Source organism: Halichoerus grypus, chromosome 13 (assembly GCF_964656455.1).
Source record: "Halichoerus grypus chromosome 13, mHalGry1.hap1.1, whole genome shotgun sequence".
NCBI classification, from domain to species: Eukaryota; Metazoa; Chordata; class Mammalia; order Carnivora; family Phocidae; genus Halichoerus; species Halichoerus grypus.
Genome location: NC_135724.1, coordinates 86,697,331 through 86,713,036, shown reverse-complemented (window position 1 = coordinate 86,713,036; position 15,706 = coordinate 86,697,331). Strand labels below are relative to the sequence as shown.

The following is a 15,706-nucleotide window of genomic DNA, read 5'->3' as shown; positions in this document are numbered from 1 at the left end:
TGGATTCCCCATAATCACCTACATTGCTTGATGCAATGGAGCCAGAGTGGCCTGGCTGTCAATTTTGTCTCTGCTGTTTATTAGCTGTGTGACCTTGGGCAAGCTTCTTAGCCTCTCTGTGCCTCCATTTTCTCATATTTAAAATAGGCACAGTATTAGTACTTCTTTCTTAAGGTCGTGTGAAGATCAAATGAAATCAGTTCTGACGAGCGCTCAGCCTGGGGGCCTGGCATGTAGCAGATGCCCCTGAAAATTTAGCTATCATTAGAGTTAACATCATCATCGTTTTCGTCTCTGTTGTTACATTTGTTCACGTTACAAATACCTCTGCTGATATGTCTGTCCCTCCTACCAGTCTGAGGGCATTTTGCAGCCAGGGACCGAGTTGCATCCCTGCACCCAGCACAGTGTATCGCCACGCCATGTAGACCGTTGCTGACTTTGAAGCGGATGTTGGCCTCCGCGTTCCCACTTTGTGGTGTCTGCTGCCCCCTGGTGGCAACTTGGAGCAAAGTGTCCTGATTCCCAAGCGTCAGATTTTGTGGCCGGGAGCCAAGTGTTTCCCAAGGGCCCTCCCTCCTGCCTGGTCCCTGGTGAGGGGCAGAGGAGGCTCACCCTGCTAGGAGCCTACACTGCCCCACCCAGATAATCCACTGAGGCCCTACTCTGTACGGTGTAATTTCTTTCTTCTTGAGCTCCTATGGCAAGAGAGACAATCATTCAGTAAACACTGGTTAAGCGTCTACTGCGTGCTGGACACGAGGTACAGCTGTGGACGAGACACAATATTGGAGTAAAGAACCATGAGAAACAGATTAATCAAACTCTCCCACTAAATAAACGGGACAGCTGAGAGCAGAGAGGGGGAGACACCTCACAGTTACACAGAGACTGAGGGAGAACCCAGGTCTCCTGACTCCCTATACAGTGCACTCCCACAGCCCGGGGTGGGGGGGTGTCAGAAATAAGATAGCAGAGAAATTAAAAAGACAACATCAGGGGCACCTGGGTGGCTCAGCTGATAAAGCATCCAACTCTTAATTTCGGGCTCAGGTCATGATCTCAGGGTAGTGAGATCGAGCCCCGAGTCAGGCTCCATGCTGGGCGTGGAGCCTGCTTAAGATTCCCTCTCCCTCTGCCCCATCCCCCCATGCACACTCTCTGTCTCTAAAAACATAATAATAATAAGACAAAGGCAACATCACAGCAGAGTGGACCAGCCAGGGAGCTTTCCATTCAGGGTCTGTGAAGAGGTAGCAAGAGAAAAAAACGCCTGGGTTCTTGCCGCACGCCCCTGACAAGAGTGAGTGCTGCGCAGAGAGCAACTAGCAGACCCCCGGGGAGGAAATGAATATGGCTGACTGCTAACTCGAGAGTTCTACTCTCAGAATTGAAGGAAATATCCAGGATGGGGACAAAGATTTATATCCTTTATCGTTGTTCACAACAGTGACAAACTAGAAACAACCTAAGCGTCCAGCAGTGGGGGAATCAGGTAAATAAAGCAGAGAATATCCCTTCAAGTGGCATAGGCAGCCATCAAAGATAGAACTTTTAATCATGAGAAAAAAATACGTTGATACTAAGTGGGCACGACCCAGGCTACCCTCCCACATCGAGGATGATCACCCCACGCATGCGGTTAGAAAGCGGCCAGAAGGCAATACCTGAGGATATTTCACGTGGTTGCCTTTGGCAGAGAGGTTAAATTCATTGACCTGGCTGGCTTTGTTGCAGTATCTTCACAGTATCTCCAAAGCATGCTTATACTGATGCTGGGAACATCTTTGCCCTTCAAACCATGCCCTGACCCTGGGCCTCTGGCCACCCTGTCACCCTCCCGATAGGTGAGTCCAAGAGCGCGACGGCCCCACTCAGCATCACCAACGGCACGGCCCCCGCCAGCACCTCGGAAGATGCCATCAAGAACATTCTGGAGCAAGCACGCCGCGAGATGCAGGCGCAACAGCAGGCGCTGCTGGAGATGGAGGCAGGCCCCCGGGGCCGCTCAGTGCCTCCCTCGCCCCCAGAGCGGCCGTCGCTGGCTGCCGTGAGCCAGACCGGGGCCCCGACCTACGTCAAGCAGGAGGACAGCAGTGGCGGGGGCACGAGCAGCAGCGCCACACAGACGTCCCTCACGGTCCTGTCCCCCGCAGCCTTCGTGCAGAGCATCATCCGGAAGGTCAAGTCGGAGATCGGAGACGCTGGCTACTTTGACCACCACTGGGCCTCGGACCGCGGCCTGCTCAGCCGCCCCTATGCCTCCGTCTCGCCCTCCCTCTCCTCCTCCTCCTCCAGCTACTCTGGACAGCCCAACGGGAGGGCCTGGCCCCGTGGGGATGAGGCCCCCGCAGCCCCTGAGGATGAGGCGGCAGGGGGCGAGGACGAGGCGCCCAGGCTGGGCGAGCTGAAGTCCGAAGGGGGCGTCCCGGAGGCCGGCAGCGGTGGGCGGCTGGCCTACTACCCTGCGTACGTGCCCCGCACGCTGAAGCCCACCGTGCCGCCCCTGACGCCCGAGCAGTACGAGCTTTACATGTACCGGGAGGTGGACACCCTGGAGCTGACACGCCAGGTCAAGGAGAAGTTAGCCAAGAACGGAATCTGCCAGAGGATCTTTGGGGAGAAGGTGAAGATAGTGGGGCCCACCCCCAAGAAGCTCAGGGGGCCGTGGGGCCCATGGGACCTGGGGAGGGAGGACCACCTGAGGACCCAGCCCCCAGCGTTTATGGTCTGGAAAGAGAGGTTGTGTGTATGAACAGGAACACGGCAAAAGCAGGATTCAAACCCAGGTCTGCATGACCCCAAACCCTTTCTCCTGCATCCACCTGTCCCTGGGTCCTGGGGGAAGGGCGCCATAGGCAGGGCTAACATTCAGTCCTATGGATGTTCAAGCAGTGAAATGCTTGTGTCTGGTTAGGAATAGCTACTTACCTCCCCTCCTCCAGAACCCTCCATCCCTCTCAGTGGTCCACCCACTAAAGGGTTAAGGCTCGGCCCAGCCAGGGGTGCCCTGCAGTACCAGTGGTTAAGTAGTTTTTAACAGCACCTCTGCGCATAGCAGAGGAACAGGCAAAGGGTCAGGTGAGCTGAGAGAGAGGAGTGACCTAAGTGGAAGACACTGGAAGACTTCCTGGAGGAGGGGGCATTTGAGGGCTCTTGAAGTCAGGAAGGATTCTTACACGTAGGGATATCTGGAAGGGCACTGCCGATGGGGGGCATGGCCCAGGCACACAGCAGGCACCTGGGAAATGAAGAACAAATCAAGGCAGCCCTGGTCTCCCAGAGAATCCGAGTGAACAGTGGTCCCTACGGATCTCGCGGAGAGGGAGGGAGGGGAGGCCAGGGAATGGCCCAGGAGCCTGCCTCCCTACCCTTCCTGCTCCGCCCATCCCCAGGTGCTGGGCCTGTCCCAGGGCAGTGTGAGCGACATGCTGTCCCGGCCGAAGCCCTGGAGCAAGCTGACGCAGAAGGGGCGAGAGCCCTTCATCCGCATGCAGCTGTGGCTCTCGGACCAGCTCGGCCAGGCCATCAGCCAGCAGCCCAGCGCCTCCCAGGGTGAGTGTGGTCGGGGCCCTCTCGTAGGATGCTGCCAGCCCCCCAGAACTGCCATTCCCAGCTGCCATTTCCCTGCTCCACCTTTCATCCTTCCTTCAACCAGAATGCCCTCTGTTGGTGGTTTTAGACTCTAGGTGGCGCCAGGGTTCCTAGAGCAAGTGGAGAAAATACTTGGCTTGCAGAGCGGGAGCCGCAACACCCCATCCCCTGACCAGAGTCGCTGACTGACCTCTTTTTCCCAGTGATGCAGCACGCAGCCTCAGAAGCCTTAGCACAGAGATTTGGGCTGTTATCCATCCATCAGTGATGCACAGGCAGGGTGGGGTCTGAACGTTGGCTGGGTGAGGCAACTGAGGCTCAGAGAGTTACCCAAAGTCACAGAGCAGAGGTGGAAGGACGGAATCCAGGGAGGGACTCTAGGAAGCCCGCGTTCCCTCCCCCACAACGACCAGTGGGCAGGTCAGTCGGAGTCCGGGTAAGGTGCAGGTATGAACAAGAATACTGCCAGAAACGTGATGTCAGGCAGGAAAAGCATCCCAGGTGATGGTGTTTATTTTAGAAGTTCATGCCCACAAGACAAGACAGCACATTGTCGCAGCACTGGCCACAAGCCTGTGCTTAAAATGTCAAAAAGAGGGGCGCTGGCTGGCTCAATCGGTAGAGCATGTGACTCTCGATCTCAGGGTTGTGAGTTCAAGCCCCATGTGGGGCACAGAGCTTACTTAAAAAAAAAAAAAAAAAAGAGTCAAAAAGAGCCACCACTCACCAGCCCGGGAAGAGGGGTTCCATGGGGGAGGGGAGGGCTCTGGCTGTTTCTGTTGCTTTTTGTCTTTAAAACAGAGAGATTTGAAGCAAATAAGGGAGCGTTAACATCTATTAAGGGCATGGACCCAGGGAAGGGAAGGAAGATTTACGTTTTCTTTTCAGTATATTTCTATACTTTGAAATATTTTATAATCAAAAATTTTAATTGAAAAACCCTGCTCCATCAGGCGGGTGTAAGGACCACTGCAGCCGTTCTGACATTTGTCACACGCCAGGCTCAGCACTTGCAGTACCTTCACCTTTAATCCTCACATCAGGCTTGACCAGAGGGACCATTTGTCATTCCCACCTTACAGAAGAAGAAATGGAGGGTCTGAGTAGCACAGGGATGTGCCCGAGGTCATCGGCCAGTTAGTAGCAGAGCCGGGATTAGAACGCAGGGCTTTTAGCCGTTAGGGTCCCTGGGAGTGCCTACCCCAGAGCCCGTAGCTGTGAAAGAGTTCCCATCCTTGTGTTGTGTTGTAATTAATCTGTTTATTGTTGTAAAACTCATCATTTACCATTTGAACCATTTTTAAAGTGTACGATTCAGTGGCATTTAGTACATTCAAAACTTTGTGCAACCCCCGGCTCTCTCTCACCCCAGGACATTCTTCTCACCCCCAAAGGAACCCTGTGCGCATTAATCAGTCATGCCCACTCACCCCTCCCCCAGGCCCTGTAACCACCAGTCTGCTTCCTGCCTGTGTGGATTTGCCTCTTCTGGACTTTCGTCTGTTATGTGGCCTTTTGGGTCTGGCTTCTTTCACTGAGCATCATGTTTCCAAGGCTCATCCATGTTGTAGCCTGTCTCAGTACTTCATTCCTGTTTATGGCCGAATAATATTTCCATGTACAGATAGACTGCCTTTTGGCGATTGTGAATAATGCTGCTGTGAACATTCATGTACATGTTTTTGAACACCTGTTTTTGATGCCTTTGGATATATACCTCAGAGTGGAATTGCTGGGTCGGATGATAATTCTGTAACTTACTGAGGAGCTTCCAAACTGTTTTCCGTAGTGGTTGCACCCTTTCACAGCCTGGGCAGCGATGTGGGGGGCGGGGGTCCTATTTCTGTACATCCTCACCAACACCTGCTGTTCTCTGTGTTTGAAGCCATCCCCGTGGGTGTGAGTTGGCATCTCATTGTAGTTCTGATTTGCATTTCCCCCAGGTCGAATTGTTTTGGTTTTTAAAAATGTCTTTGTAGTGTAAGGATAGGGTTATGCTAAGACAGTCAAGAATGGCGTTCCTGGTGGAAGAACAGCACAAGCAAAGGCTAGGAGGAAGGATCCTTCTCAGATTAGGAAGGGAGTGAGGTCCAGTGAGCGTGGACGCCTTGTGGACCAGGGGGTTGAGTACGGACCTGTTCCAGCCCCCGTGTTGTCCATGGCCCGGGGAGTTGGGGGTGAGCAGGATGCCAGAGGAGGCTTCCGAAGCATGCCCCCCCCCCAGCTGCCCACCAACAGAGCCTGGGTCAAATAACAGGCTCTTCAGCTCTGCGCACAGTGGTCTACATGGGTACTGCAGCCCCTTGTGTCTGAGGCTTGCTTCTCAGAATTCTCTAGCTCCCCCCACGTGGTCTCTGACTTCCCCCACTGAGTCTCTCCCACCGTCGTTGTCCTTTCTCTCCCCCTCCCTTGTCTTTCTTGCTGCCTTTTTCCGCTGTGTCTCTTTGTCCCAGTCTCTCTCCCCCCATCTCCTTCTTTCCCTGTTCCTCTCTCCCACTCTGCGCCTGTCCCTACCCTGTGTCCCCCTGTCGCTTCATCTCTCTCCTTCCATCTCTCCCTCACTGTCCCTCTCCATCATGACCAACTGTCCTGTTTGCCCAGGACACGGGACTTTCTGTACTACAACCAGCAAAGTCCCGGGCAAACAGACCAGGTGGTCACCCTGCTGTCCCCGCTCTGCCCCACCAACATCCCTTTCCAATGCCCTTGCTCAAGCCCCAGCCAACCTGACTGTTCGTGTTCAACCTCCCGGCCCTTTATAATTAGTGTGTTCCTCCTGATAGAGTTGATTTCTGAATCTTTCAATAATTTTGTCAGAAGTGGTCCTCGAAGTCTGAGTAGTCAGAAAAGGCTGGCATTCTGCCTGGGGGCTGGCTGATTTCAGGCTCATCATCTGGGTCTCCCTCCATCTCCTCATCCTGCTCCCTCTCTAGTTGGAAATCTGGCCCTTTAGGAGGGGATGCAGTGTTCCAAGAGGCAGATGCCTTTGAAGACCCTCGATTCTCCTCCAGCTGAGCCCAGCTCCTCTCCCATGCCAGTGATGGATGGACTCTTGAAATAGCCTCTTGCTTTCCCAGGCTGGCCCTTCCCCACCAGCTCTGTGTCTCTGCTGGTGACAGTGACAAGGGACGTGTCAGCTCCAGCATCTCACGGATGCCACCTGAATGAGCCCGATTTGGGGGCGGGGGGAACAATAGTGTCTTCGTAATGCCAGATGTGGGCTGCCAGCTCCACGGGGCTGCAGTGTCATTGCTCAGAACTTTGAGGCTTCACTTTGCACCTTGCAAGGGAACACAGGGGTCCTGGCCAAAATTTATTCACTCAACAGACTTCTGCCCAGCACCTCTTTCCTCCTTCCTCCCCAGGCTTTAGAACTCACCCATGATTAACGTGTGTTCCCGGCCTGCCAGGGACTTATAGTGGATAAGAGGACAGTGTCGGATATAAGCAGACCTCAGCTTGCCACTACTAGTCCCTGTGTGACCTTGGACACATTGCCTAATAGCTCTGAGCCTCAGTTTCCTCCTCTATTAAAAGGGATGACATGGTAGCTACCTCCTAGAGATGTTATAAAGGTCACTTGAGATCACATAGCATTATTCTGGGCATGTAATAAGTATCCAGTAAAAGGAAGTTTTATTAATTATCATCATCATCTTCGTCGTCGTCATTGTCATCTGGTAAGGGTGAGATCTGCCACAAGAAGGAAATTGTAGTGAAGTGCAACAATGTAGTCAAAGTGCTATTATACCTTAAAGGTGTGCACCTCAGGGAAGGGACGTTTGGGGTTGGGTCTTGAAGGATGCATAGGAGTTCAAGGTTAGGGAGAAGGCCTTCAGGATGGCAAAGGCATAGGGGCTTCGAAGAGCCTAGGAGGTTGGCGGGGGAGGGGATGATTGGGCTGTGAGAGTAGCTCCAGGTCTGTGGGATGGGGTTCCTACAAGAGAGTCCAGAGCCTTAAACACTAGGACAAGGAGAACACATTTCTTGTGCAAGGGTCAATAGGGAGCCATTTAAGGTTCTGGAACGTAGTAATCCACTTGCTTTCCACAGGAAAGGAAAAATCCATCCAGAGCAGAGGCTCAGGATATTCTTTCTGGAATCAAACCACTGCAGGATGGTTGTGGGGCTCTTTTCACTTCCTAGCCATCATACATTTTTATACTTAACAGATTTCCAGCAGGCAGCAGCCAAATGTCTTGAAGAAGAGGAACCTGTTTCTAATTTGCTGGAAGGTACCATGTGCACCAGCACTGGGATTCCTCAACCCTCCACCATGGTCCCCACCCCTTTAAGGGCATCTCCTCAGGCACCCCCCCCCCCCGGCCCGGGATAGTCGGGAGGCTCAGCTTATGCCTGAAAGCCCAGTGGGAGACTGACTCCTCAGGAGGTGACCTGCATTGTCTCATGGAGTCCTCTTGAGGGCACCGCTCGGAGGAGGGCTGCTGTAGGCATAGTGCCACATGCTCTGTGGGGCCATTTAACAGATTCAGGGACTAGGGGTCTGGCAAGGTCGTCCCACCCAACGTGTCTTCCCAATGGCCTTTGACAAATGAAAACCGTGGCTTATAAACTCACTTTTTAAATGTGCCAGTGTACCGTGGACATCTTTTTCTTTTTCCAGCTTTATTGAGATACATTTGACATAGTAACATTGTGTAAGTTTAAAGTATACAGCGTGATGATTTCATAGGTGTATATATTGCAAAATGTTTACCACAGTAAGACTAGCGAACGCATCCTTCACCTCACATAATTACCATTTTGTTGTTCTGTTGGGAATAGTGAAGTTCTACTGTCATAGGCAAGTGTCAAGTATATAATGCCGAATTGTTCACCATAGTCACCACAGTGTACGTTAGATCCCCAGAACTGACTCATCTTATGTGGACGTCTTTTCATTACGTTATTTTTCATTGCTTCAGGGAATCACCATATTTTATTTAGTTAATCTCTGGTGCTTGGGTTTATAGAGGGTTACCAACTTACTTTTTGGAACTTTTCATTTTTGAAGTAATTTCTAATTAATTGAAGAGTTGAAACAATAGAACAACAGACTCCCTGTACCCGACACACAGACTCACCAGTTGCTAATTTTGCTATGTTTGTGCGTTTCTCTCCTGACCATTGGAGATACTAGTTCATATCATGTCCCTTTACCCCTAAACGCTTCAACAAGCATTTCCCAAGAATGAGAAACCTGATAATGATACAATACCATTGATGTAGCCCACTATCTATATTCAGGTTTCTTTGGTTGTCCCAATAATATCCTTTATATAATTTTTTTTAAGTAAACTCTATGCCCAATGTGGGGCTTGAACTCACAACCCCAAGATCAAGAGACTCCACAGACTGAGCCAGCCAGGCACCCGCCCCATCCTTTATAAAATTTTGTTTCTCCCTGTCCAGGATCAGAGTCAGGAACACTTGTGTTTTGTAGTCATGTCTCTTTAGTCTCCCAATTTGAACAGTCTTCTGCATCTCTTTGTTTTTCAATTTTGATATTTTTGAAGACCAGAAGCCAGTAATTCTATAGACAGCCTCAATCCGGCTTTGTCTGCTGCCTCCTTGTGATTAGGTTCAGGCCATGCACTTGGGGCAGGAATATCCAGAAGTGAAGTGAAGCTGTGTCCTCAGTACATTGCAGCAGGAGGAACCAATTGTTGATTTGTCCTTTCATTGGTGATGTTACCTTTGGTCCTTTGGTTAAGGTGATGTCTGCCAAGTAGCTGTATACTGTAGAGTTACTGTTTTTCCCTTTGTAATTAGTAAGTATCTTATAGGGAGATACTTTGAGACCATGTAAATACCCTACTCTTGATCAAACTTTCATCTGCTAGTTTTTGCATCCAGGATGGTCCCTGCCTAAGATACTACTATGGTGGTTGCAAAATGGGCTGTTGCCAACACTTGGCTCCAACAAACACCCAAACCATGTGTGTCTGTTCTAAATGGCAGTAACTGCCTTCTCTGTCTCTCTGTGCCCACAGCCAGTCCCACGGAACCGAGGTCCTCACCGTCCCCACCGCCTAGCCCCACAGAGCCGGAGAGGAGCTCCCAGGAGCCCTTGATCCTGGCACTGGAGGGCAGCAAGGAGAACCAGCAGCCGGAGGGACGCTCCAGCTCCTCGCTGGGGGGGAAGATGTACTCAGGCAGCCAGACCACAGGGGGCATCCAGGAGATTGTGGCCATGTCCCCCGAGCTGGACACATACTCCATCACCAAGAGAGTCAAAGAGGTCCTCACGGACAACAACCTAGGTACAGGGTGGCGGGAATCAGGGATGCTGCCTCCTACCCTGTTTGGCTCTTACTTGCCTTGAGCAGAGTGCCCACAGTGAGATCCTAGGGCCCAGGGTCCAGCCTGCAGGGGCCAGTCAGCCCAGAGGCATCCAGGACCCTCTGGGAGGCATCTGACTCTGACCTGGGTCCCTAGAGTAGGACAAACGGGGGGTGAGTGCAGGTCTGATGTGACCTGAAATCCTTAGCCCATAGCGACAGTGAGACTCTAGCACATCCTGACACAGGGCTGAGCCCCTTGTCCTCAGGGGACACGGAGGAGAAACCTATTCTCTTTCACTCTATGGATCACAAACTCCTCTGAGTCTCCACTGCCAATCATGCCCCTCTCCCAGAGGGATGCACACAGACCCCGAATTCCTCACTGCAGTTTGTATTATAAAAATAAGACATGTTCCTTATTTTAAAATATCAAACAGTACAGGAAAAAACTAAAAAGTAAGTAAAATTCCCCTAAGCCCCCAATCATACTCCACAGTTTTTATATATCTTTGGTACTTCCTAAAAACATACAAGAATATATGTATACCTGATTTTTTTATTTTTTTCTATGTAGATGAATTTGCATACATACTATCCTATAACTGGCTTTTTAAAAGTGAACCCTGTTTTGTAGACACCCTTCCACATTAAAATGATCAGAACACCTGCAGTCTTCTTCCCTGTTGCCAAGTGTTGCAGACCAGGGATGCCCCACATTTTTGACCCACTTGATGGGCATTTTGTTTGTTTCCAATTTCCTTCTGCCTCTGAAACCACGTCAGTATGGTGGTCTTTGTGCCTTTGAGCAAGTACGACTGGAGGGAATTGCAGGATCAGAGAATACGCACATTGAAATTTTGATACAATATGTCAAATTACTTACTAACGAGGTGACACTGATTTGTACACACAAAGTGTTCAGACCTGCTCGGGGATCTCCTAGGAGTGAAGGAAATCTAAATTGTGAAAGCATTTTTGTTGGTAGCTGTTGGTTCCCCTACCCCCAACCTCCTATTTTGCAGAAAAGGCCCTTCCAGATTCCCCCTGGGTGTGGGTTCCCTCCCGCGTGTGTGTGGTGCTTCCCTCTGAGTTAGTGGAGACGTCCCAGGTTCTCCTCTTTCTCTTGTCTCCCCTGGGCACGCTCGGCCCAGCCTGGGGTAACAGCTTGCCCTCCCCTGTCCCTAGGGCAGAGGCTGTTCGGGGAGAGCATCCTGGGGCTGACACAAGGCTCCGTGTCTGACCTGCTGTCCCGCCCCAAACCCTGGCACAAGCTGAGCCTAAAGGGACGGGAGCCCTTTGTGCGCATGCAGCTGTGGCTCAAGGACCCCCAGAATGTGGAGAAGCTGAGGGACATGAAGAAGCTGGAGAAGAAAGGTGAGCACCGGGTGTTCTGGGCGTGGCTTCAGGTTTTTCCATTGCAACCATATCTAGTTGTAACCCAAGGAAAGCCAGGGCCCCAAGGCCCCATCTCAGCCCGGTGTGGGGCTGCAAAGCACGGCAATCCCCCAGCGCATAACTGAAAGCAACTAAGCCATTGACTGTTTCTCCCATGAAAACCCCAATACCCCACCTCTCAGCATCCTTCCATACACCCATAGCTGCTTCAGAGTCTTTTGTCAACCCCAACTGCGCATACCCCAGAGTGCTCTCTCTCTGATCCCCCTTTGCCTGTAACCCAGACTCTACACAACAAAGCACAAAAGTGGCCCAGCAGACAGGAATTCTCCCTCCTGGGGGTGGGCAAGGAGATTTCGGATTCTTCCGTCATCCAGTGTTATAGCCCTGAAAAACTGAGCCGGCATTGAGCACCTGCTGTGTGCCCGCCCAATCTCGTGCTGTGACGAAGGGAGTCTAAAAAAGCTCAAGGCTGGGAGAGGAGATACAAGGAACTGAAAAGCTGTCACTCGGGGCACCAAGGCAGCTCCCGCTGAGGGCCCAGGGCCAAGCCAGGCTGTGAAGGGCCCACTGTCTGTTGGCCTCAGACAACTCTGCACTTGAGAACTTGGCCCGCCACTTCCTGGCTCTGTGACCTTGGGCAAGTCGCTCCCTCTCTTTGTGCCTCATTCTCCTTCATCTGAAGAGTCTCAGGGCATTGCTGTGAGGATAAAATTACATCCTCCATTCTGAAGCGGGCTTCTTTTCCCCACATTCTGGTGATTTGGGGTTGAGCTGCATCATGCAATTACGGGGATCATTTAAATGAATGTCCTGCCCTCGCCCCCCAAGGCTGTAGTGAAATTCAGTGACACTTCTGTCAGCCAAGAGACTACAGCACAGCACAGCACTGGTGTTGAGCATCTCCTCTCTCTGAGCGCCCAGCTAAGCTCTCTGCGTCCTTAACACCTGGGTGCTAACGACCAGACTTCAGAGGCAGGTGCGGGCAGACAAGCGTCTCAGCGGAGGGTTGGGAGGATGTGGAAGCAGGAGCAAGGAGGGAGGACAGGATGAGACTGGCAGTGGGCCCCAGAGTGTGAGGCACCGGCCGGAGCTGCCCCCACCCCCTGCTCCAGCCGCCACTAGGGCATGACCCGGCCTCTGGCCTGCACTCCTCAGTGCTTCCTTCTCCCGCCTGCCCCAGCCTACCTCAAGCGCAGGTACGGCCTCATCAGCACCGGCTCAGACAGCGAGTCCCCAGCCACCCGCTCGGAGTGCCCCAGCCCCTGCCTGCAGCCCCAGGACCTGAGCCTCCTGCAAATCAAGAAGCCCCGAGTGGTGCTGGCGCCCGAGGAGAAGGAGGCGCTGAAGAAGGCCTACCAGCTGGAGCCCTACCCCTCCCAGCAGACCATCGAACTCCTCTCCTTCCAGCTCAACCTCAAGACCAACACCGTCATCAACTGGTTCCACAACTACAGGTACGGTGCCGGGGCGTGCCTGCTGGGAGGGTGGCCGGGGTGCGGCCGGACCCCTGCCCGTCCCAGGCCCAGCGGGGAGCCCAGCTTGGCCTCTGGGAGGTGGGGAGACCGTATGGCCCCGGTGTTTAGATTCAGAGTCTAGGCAAACCTGGGCATAAATCCCAGCTCCACCATTTCCAGCTGTGAGCCCCTGAGCACGTCGCTTCACCTCCCTGAGTCGGAGTCTCCTGACCTATAAAATGGGAACTGTAGTGGGATCTGCTTCCTGGAGTTGAGGACTGATTCAGTGAGCTACCATATTTACATATCATACTGGCCACATGGTAGGGGGTAGGTGATGATACTGTTGTCACCTCTCTTAATTATTACTTCACCCAGTTTGTGTCTGCCTCTCTGAAGGGACAGGGAATGGTATTTGGGGCACAGGACTGAGGAGCCCTACCTACCCACTGAGCCTCACGTGGGAGCCCTGATTTGGGGCTCTTGGCCTCTCCCACTCCCGAGACCAAAAGAAACCCTCTGGCAGCCCCTTAGTCTCCACCTGCCCGGAGGAGTGGGTGATCCCTATGTCTGTAGCTGCCTCCCACTCACCGGTCCCTAGTCTTGGGGGTCACCGACTTACAGTGGCTGGGCTTCCTGGGAGTTCAGTGCCAGGGCTGGCTGGGGGCATTGACTGGGTTCAGCAGTGCCCGAGGAGACTGCAGAGGGGCTTCCTGAGTTCAGCTGAGAGCCCTGTGGAGAAGGCTTGCTGGGATTCCAGGGACCATCTCTGAGCCCCTCTCCACCCGCCCTCCGCCAAGCTTCCTGAGCAGGAAAGGTCTCTGGTGTCCATGCGGTGCCAGAGAGAGTCCATCCACGTGTTCCAGGGGCAGGGAGAAGGTCTCTTACTCCCGAAGGGAGAAGAGGAAGGAGGAGCCTGGAAAGGTGGAACATTTGAAATCTCCTCTCTCCATAGCCCAGGCATGGGCAGCCCAAAGACCTGAGTTCAGTCCCACCTTGGCTGTGTGTTCTTGGGCAAGTTACTGTACTTCTCTGGGTCTCATCCCTATTTTACAGATAAGGCAGATAAGGAATCTAATGCTGAATCAAGGATCAAATGAAAAAACTTCAGGCATAAATATATTGTTAAATATTGCTGCTTATGATCTGGCTCAGATTCAGGGCCTTCCAAACAGCAAACGACACAGGTCCCTAAATCCTCACATCCTCCTTCCCTTCCTGGGGAATATGGGGATGTCTTCTCCCCTCTTGTTCCCCATAGGAACTGAGCACTCCATTTTTATCCAACATACTCATTCAACAAATAGTTACAATGTATGCACAGTGATCCAGGATCTGGAGATACAGGGGTTCAAAGCCATCATCCTGGCGTGCCTGGGGGTTCAGTCAGTTAAGTGTCTGCCTTTGGCTGAGGTCATGATCTCAGGGTCCTGGGATCGAGCCCCACATCAGGCTCCCTGCTCAGCAGGGACTCTGCTTCTCCCTCTCCCTCTGTGATCTCTCTCGCTCTCACTCTGTCTCACTTTCAAATAAATAAAATCTTAAAAAAAAAAAAAAGCCATCATCCCTGCCCTTAGAGAGCTTAAAATTATGAACCAGGTAATTTTACTAAAATCTAATTGCTATAAAAGGAGGAATAAGGGGCTGAGGGAAAAGGGAATTCTGTCCAGGGAAGACTTTACAGAAGAGGTGGCATTTGAGCTGCGTTTTGAAGGATGACTAAGAATTTGCACCGAGGAGCAGAGAGAATTCCACTCCAAAAGAAAGAAACTGGTCTCAAAGAGTTACAGGAGAAAAATCATTTCATTTTGTAAATGTTTATTGAGCACCTACTCTGCACAAGGCACTGAAGAGAACAAGGCAAAGTCCTTGCCCTTAGTATCTCTTACAGACCAGCAGGGACGGTCACTATTACATGAGCATTCATATTAATACATCATTACAAATCGCAGTGAACTCTGGGAAAGGTGAACAACAAGATGTTTTGAGAATAAATTATCAGGGAGGGGTGCCTGGGTGGCTCAGTCAGTTAAGCGTCCAACTCTTGGCTTCGGCTCAGGTCATAATCTCAGGGTTGTGGGATTGAGCCCCGAGTCAGGCTCTGCACTCAGAGTGGAGTCTACTGGAGATTATCTCCCTCTCCCTCTGCTCCTCCCCCTGCTCGTGTGCTCGCTCGCTCGCTCTCTCTCAAATAAATAAATATAATCTTTAGCGGCGCCTGGGTGGCTCAGTCATTAAGCATCTGCCTTTGGCTCAGGTCATGATCCCAGGGTTCTGGGATCAAGCCCCGCATTGGGCTCCCTGCTCCGTGGGAAGCCTGCTTCTCCCTCTCCCACTCCCCCTCCTTGTGTTCCCTCTCTCGCTGTGTCTCTCTCTGTCAAATAAATAAATAAAACTCTTTAAAAAAGAGAGGGAGACTAATTTATACTAAAATGTGTGAATGACTATTAGCCTCATATTTATATTTGTTCTACAGTTTGGATAGTCTAATGATGGAACTTCAGACACTGAGCCATCCTAAACTCCCCCTCCAGTCTCACCTCAGTGGAACCCACTAGGGCTCTCCCTGATCTCAGCAGCTCTTCCCTCTTCTAGAGGAGACTGAGGTCGTGAAGGTGGAGTTCCCTGGATGGTGGGCTAATGCCACCTTTGTAGAAGGACTGGAGACTGAACCAAATGACCCCTCCGAGTCCTTGCAGGCCCAGGCTACTGGGATGGGACCCCATCGCCAAACTGGACAGGGAGCCAGGGAGGCAAGAGAGTGTAGCCCGATCACTGGGTTCCCAGCCCAACTGCTTGCTCTGTGATCATAGCAATCCTTGGGCCTCTCTGAGCCTTGTCTCCTGTATCTATAGGAATGAGACTAATATCCTTTTCCTAAGGTTATTATGAAAAATTAATGAAATAATCTGCAAAAAGCACTTGGCCTGGTGCCTGATACATGATAAGCAGCCATTAGTGTGATGCTTGTAACTT

The 15,706-nt window shown here is 51.9% G+C and overlaps 1 protein-coding gene across 12 annotated transcripts in view; it reads left to right on the top strand.

Moving 5' to 3' along the window:
* The window catches only part of CUX2 (cut like homeobox 2), a 256,506-nt gene that overhangs the window by 236,757 nt on the left and 4,043 nt on the right, over positions 1 to 15,706 (top strand). For all 12 annotated transcript variants that reach the window (XM_036080583.2, XM_078060978.1, XM_078060979.1 and 9 more), the window contains 5 exons: positions 1,848 to 2,626; positions 3,396 to 3,555; positions 9,588 to 9,857; positions 11,064 to 11,252; positions 12,457 to 12,730. In XM_036080583.2, coding sequence (XP_035936476.1) covers positions 1,848 to 2,626; positions 3,396 to 3,555; positions 9,588 to 9,857; positions 11,064 to 11,252; positions 12,457 to 12,730 — 1,672 coding nt within the window. The remainder of the gene's footprint in view (positions 1 to 1,847; positions 2,627 to 3,395; positions 3,556 to 9,587; positions 9,858 to 11,063; positions 11,253 to 12,456; positions 12,731 to 15,706) is intronic.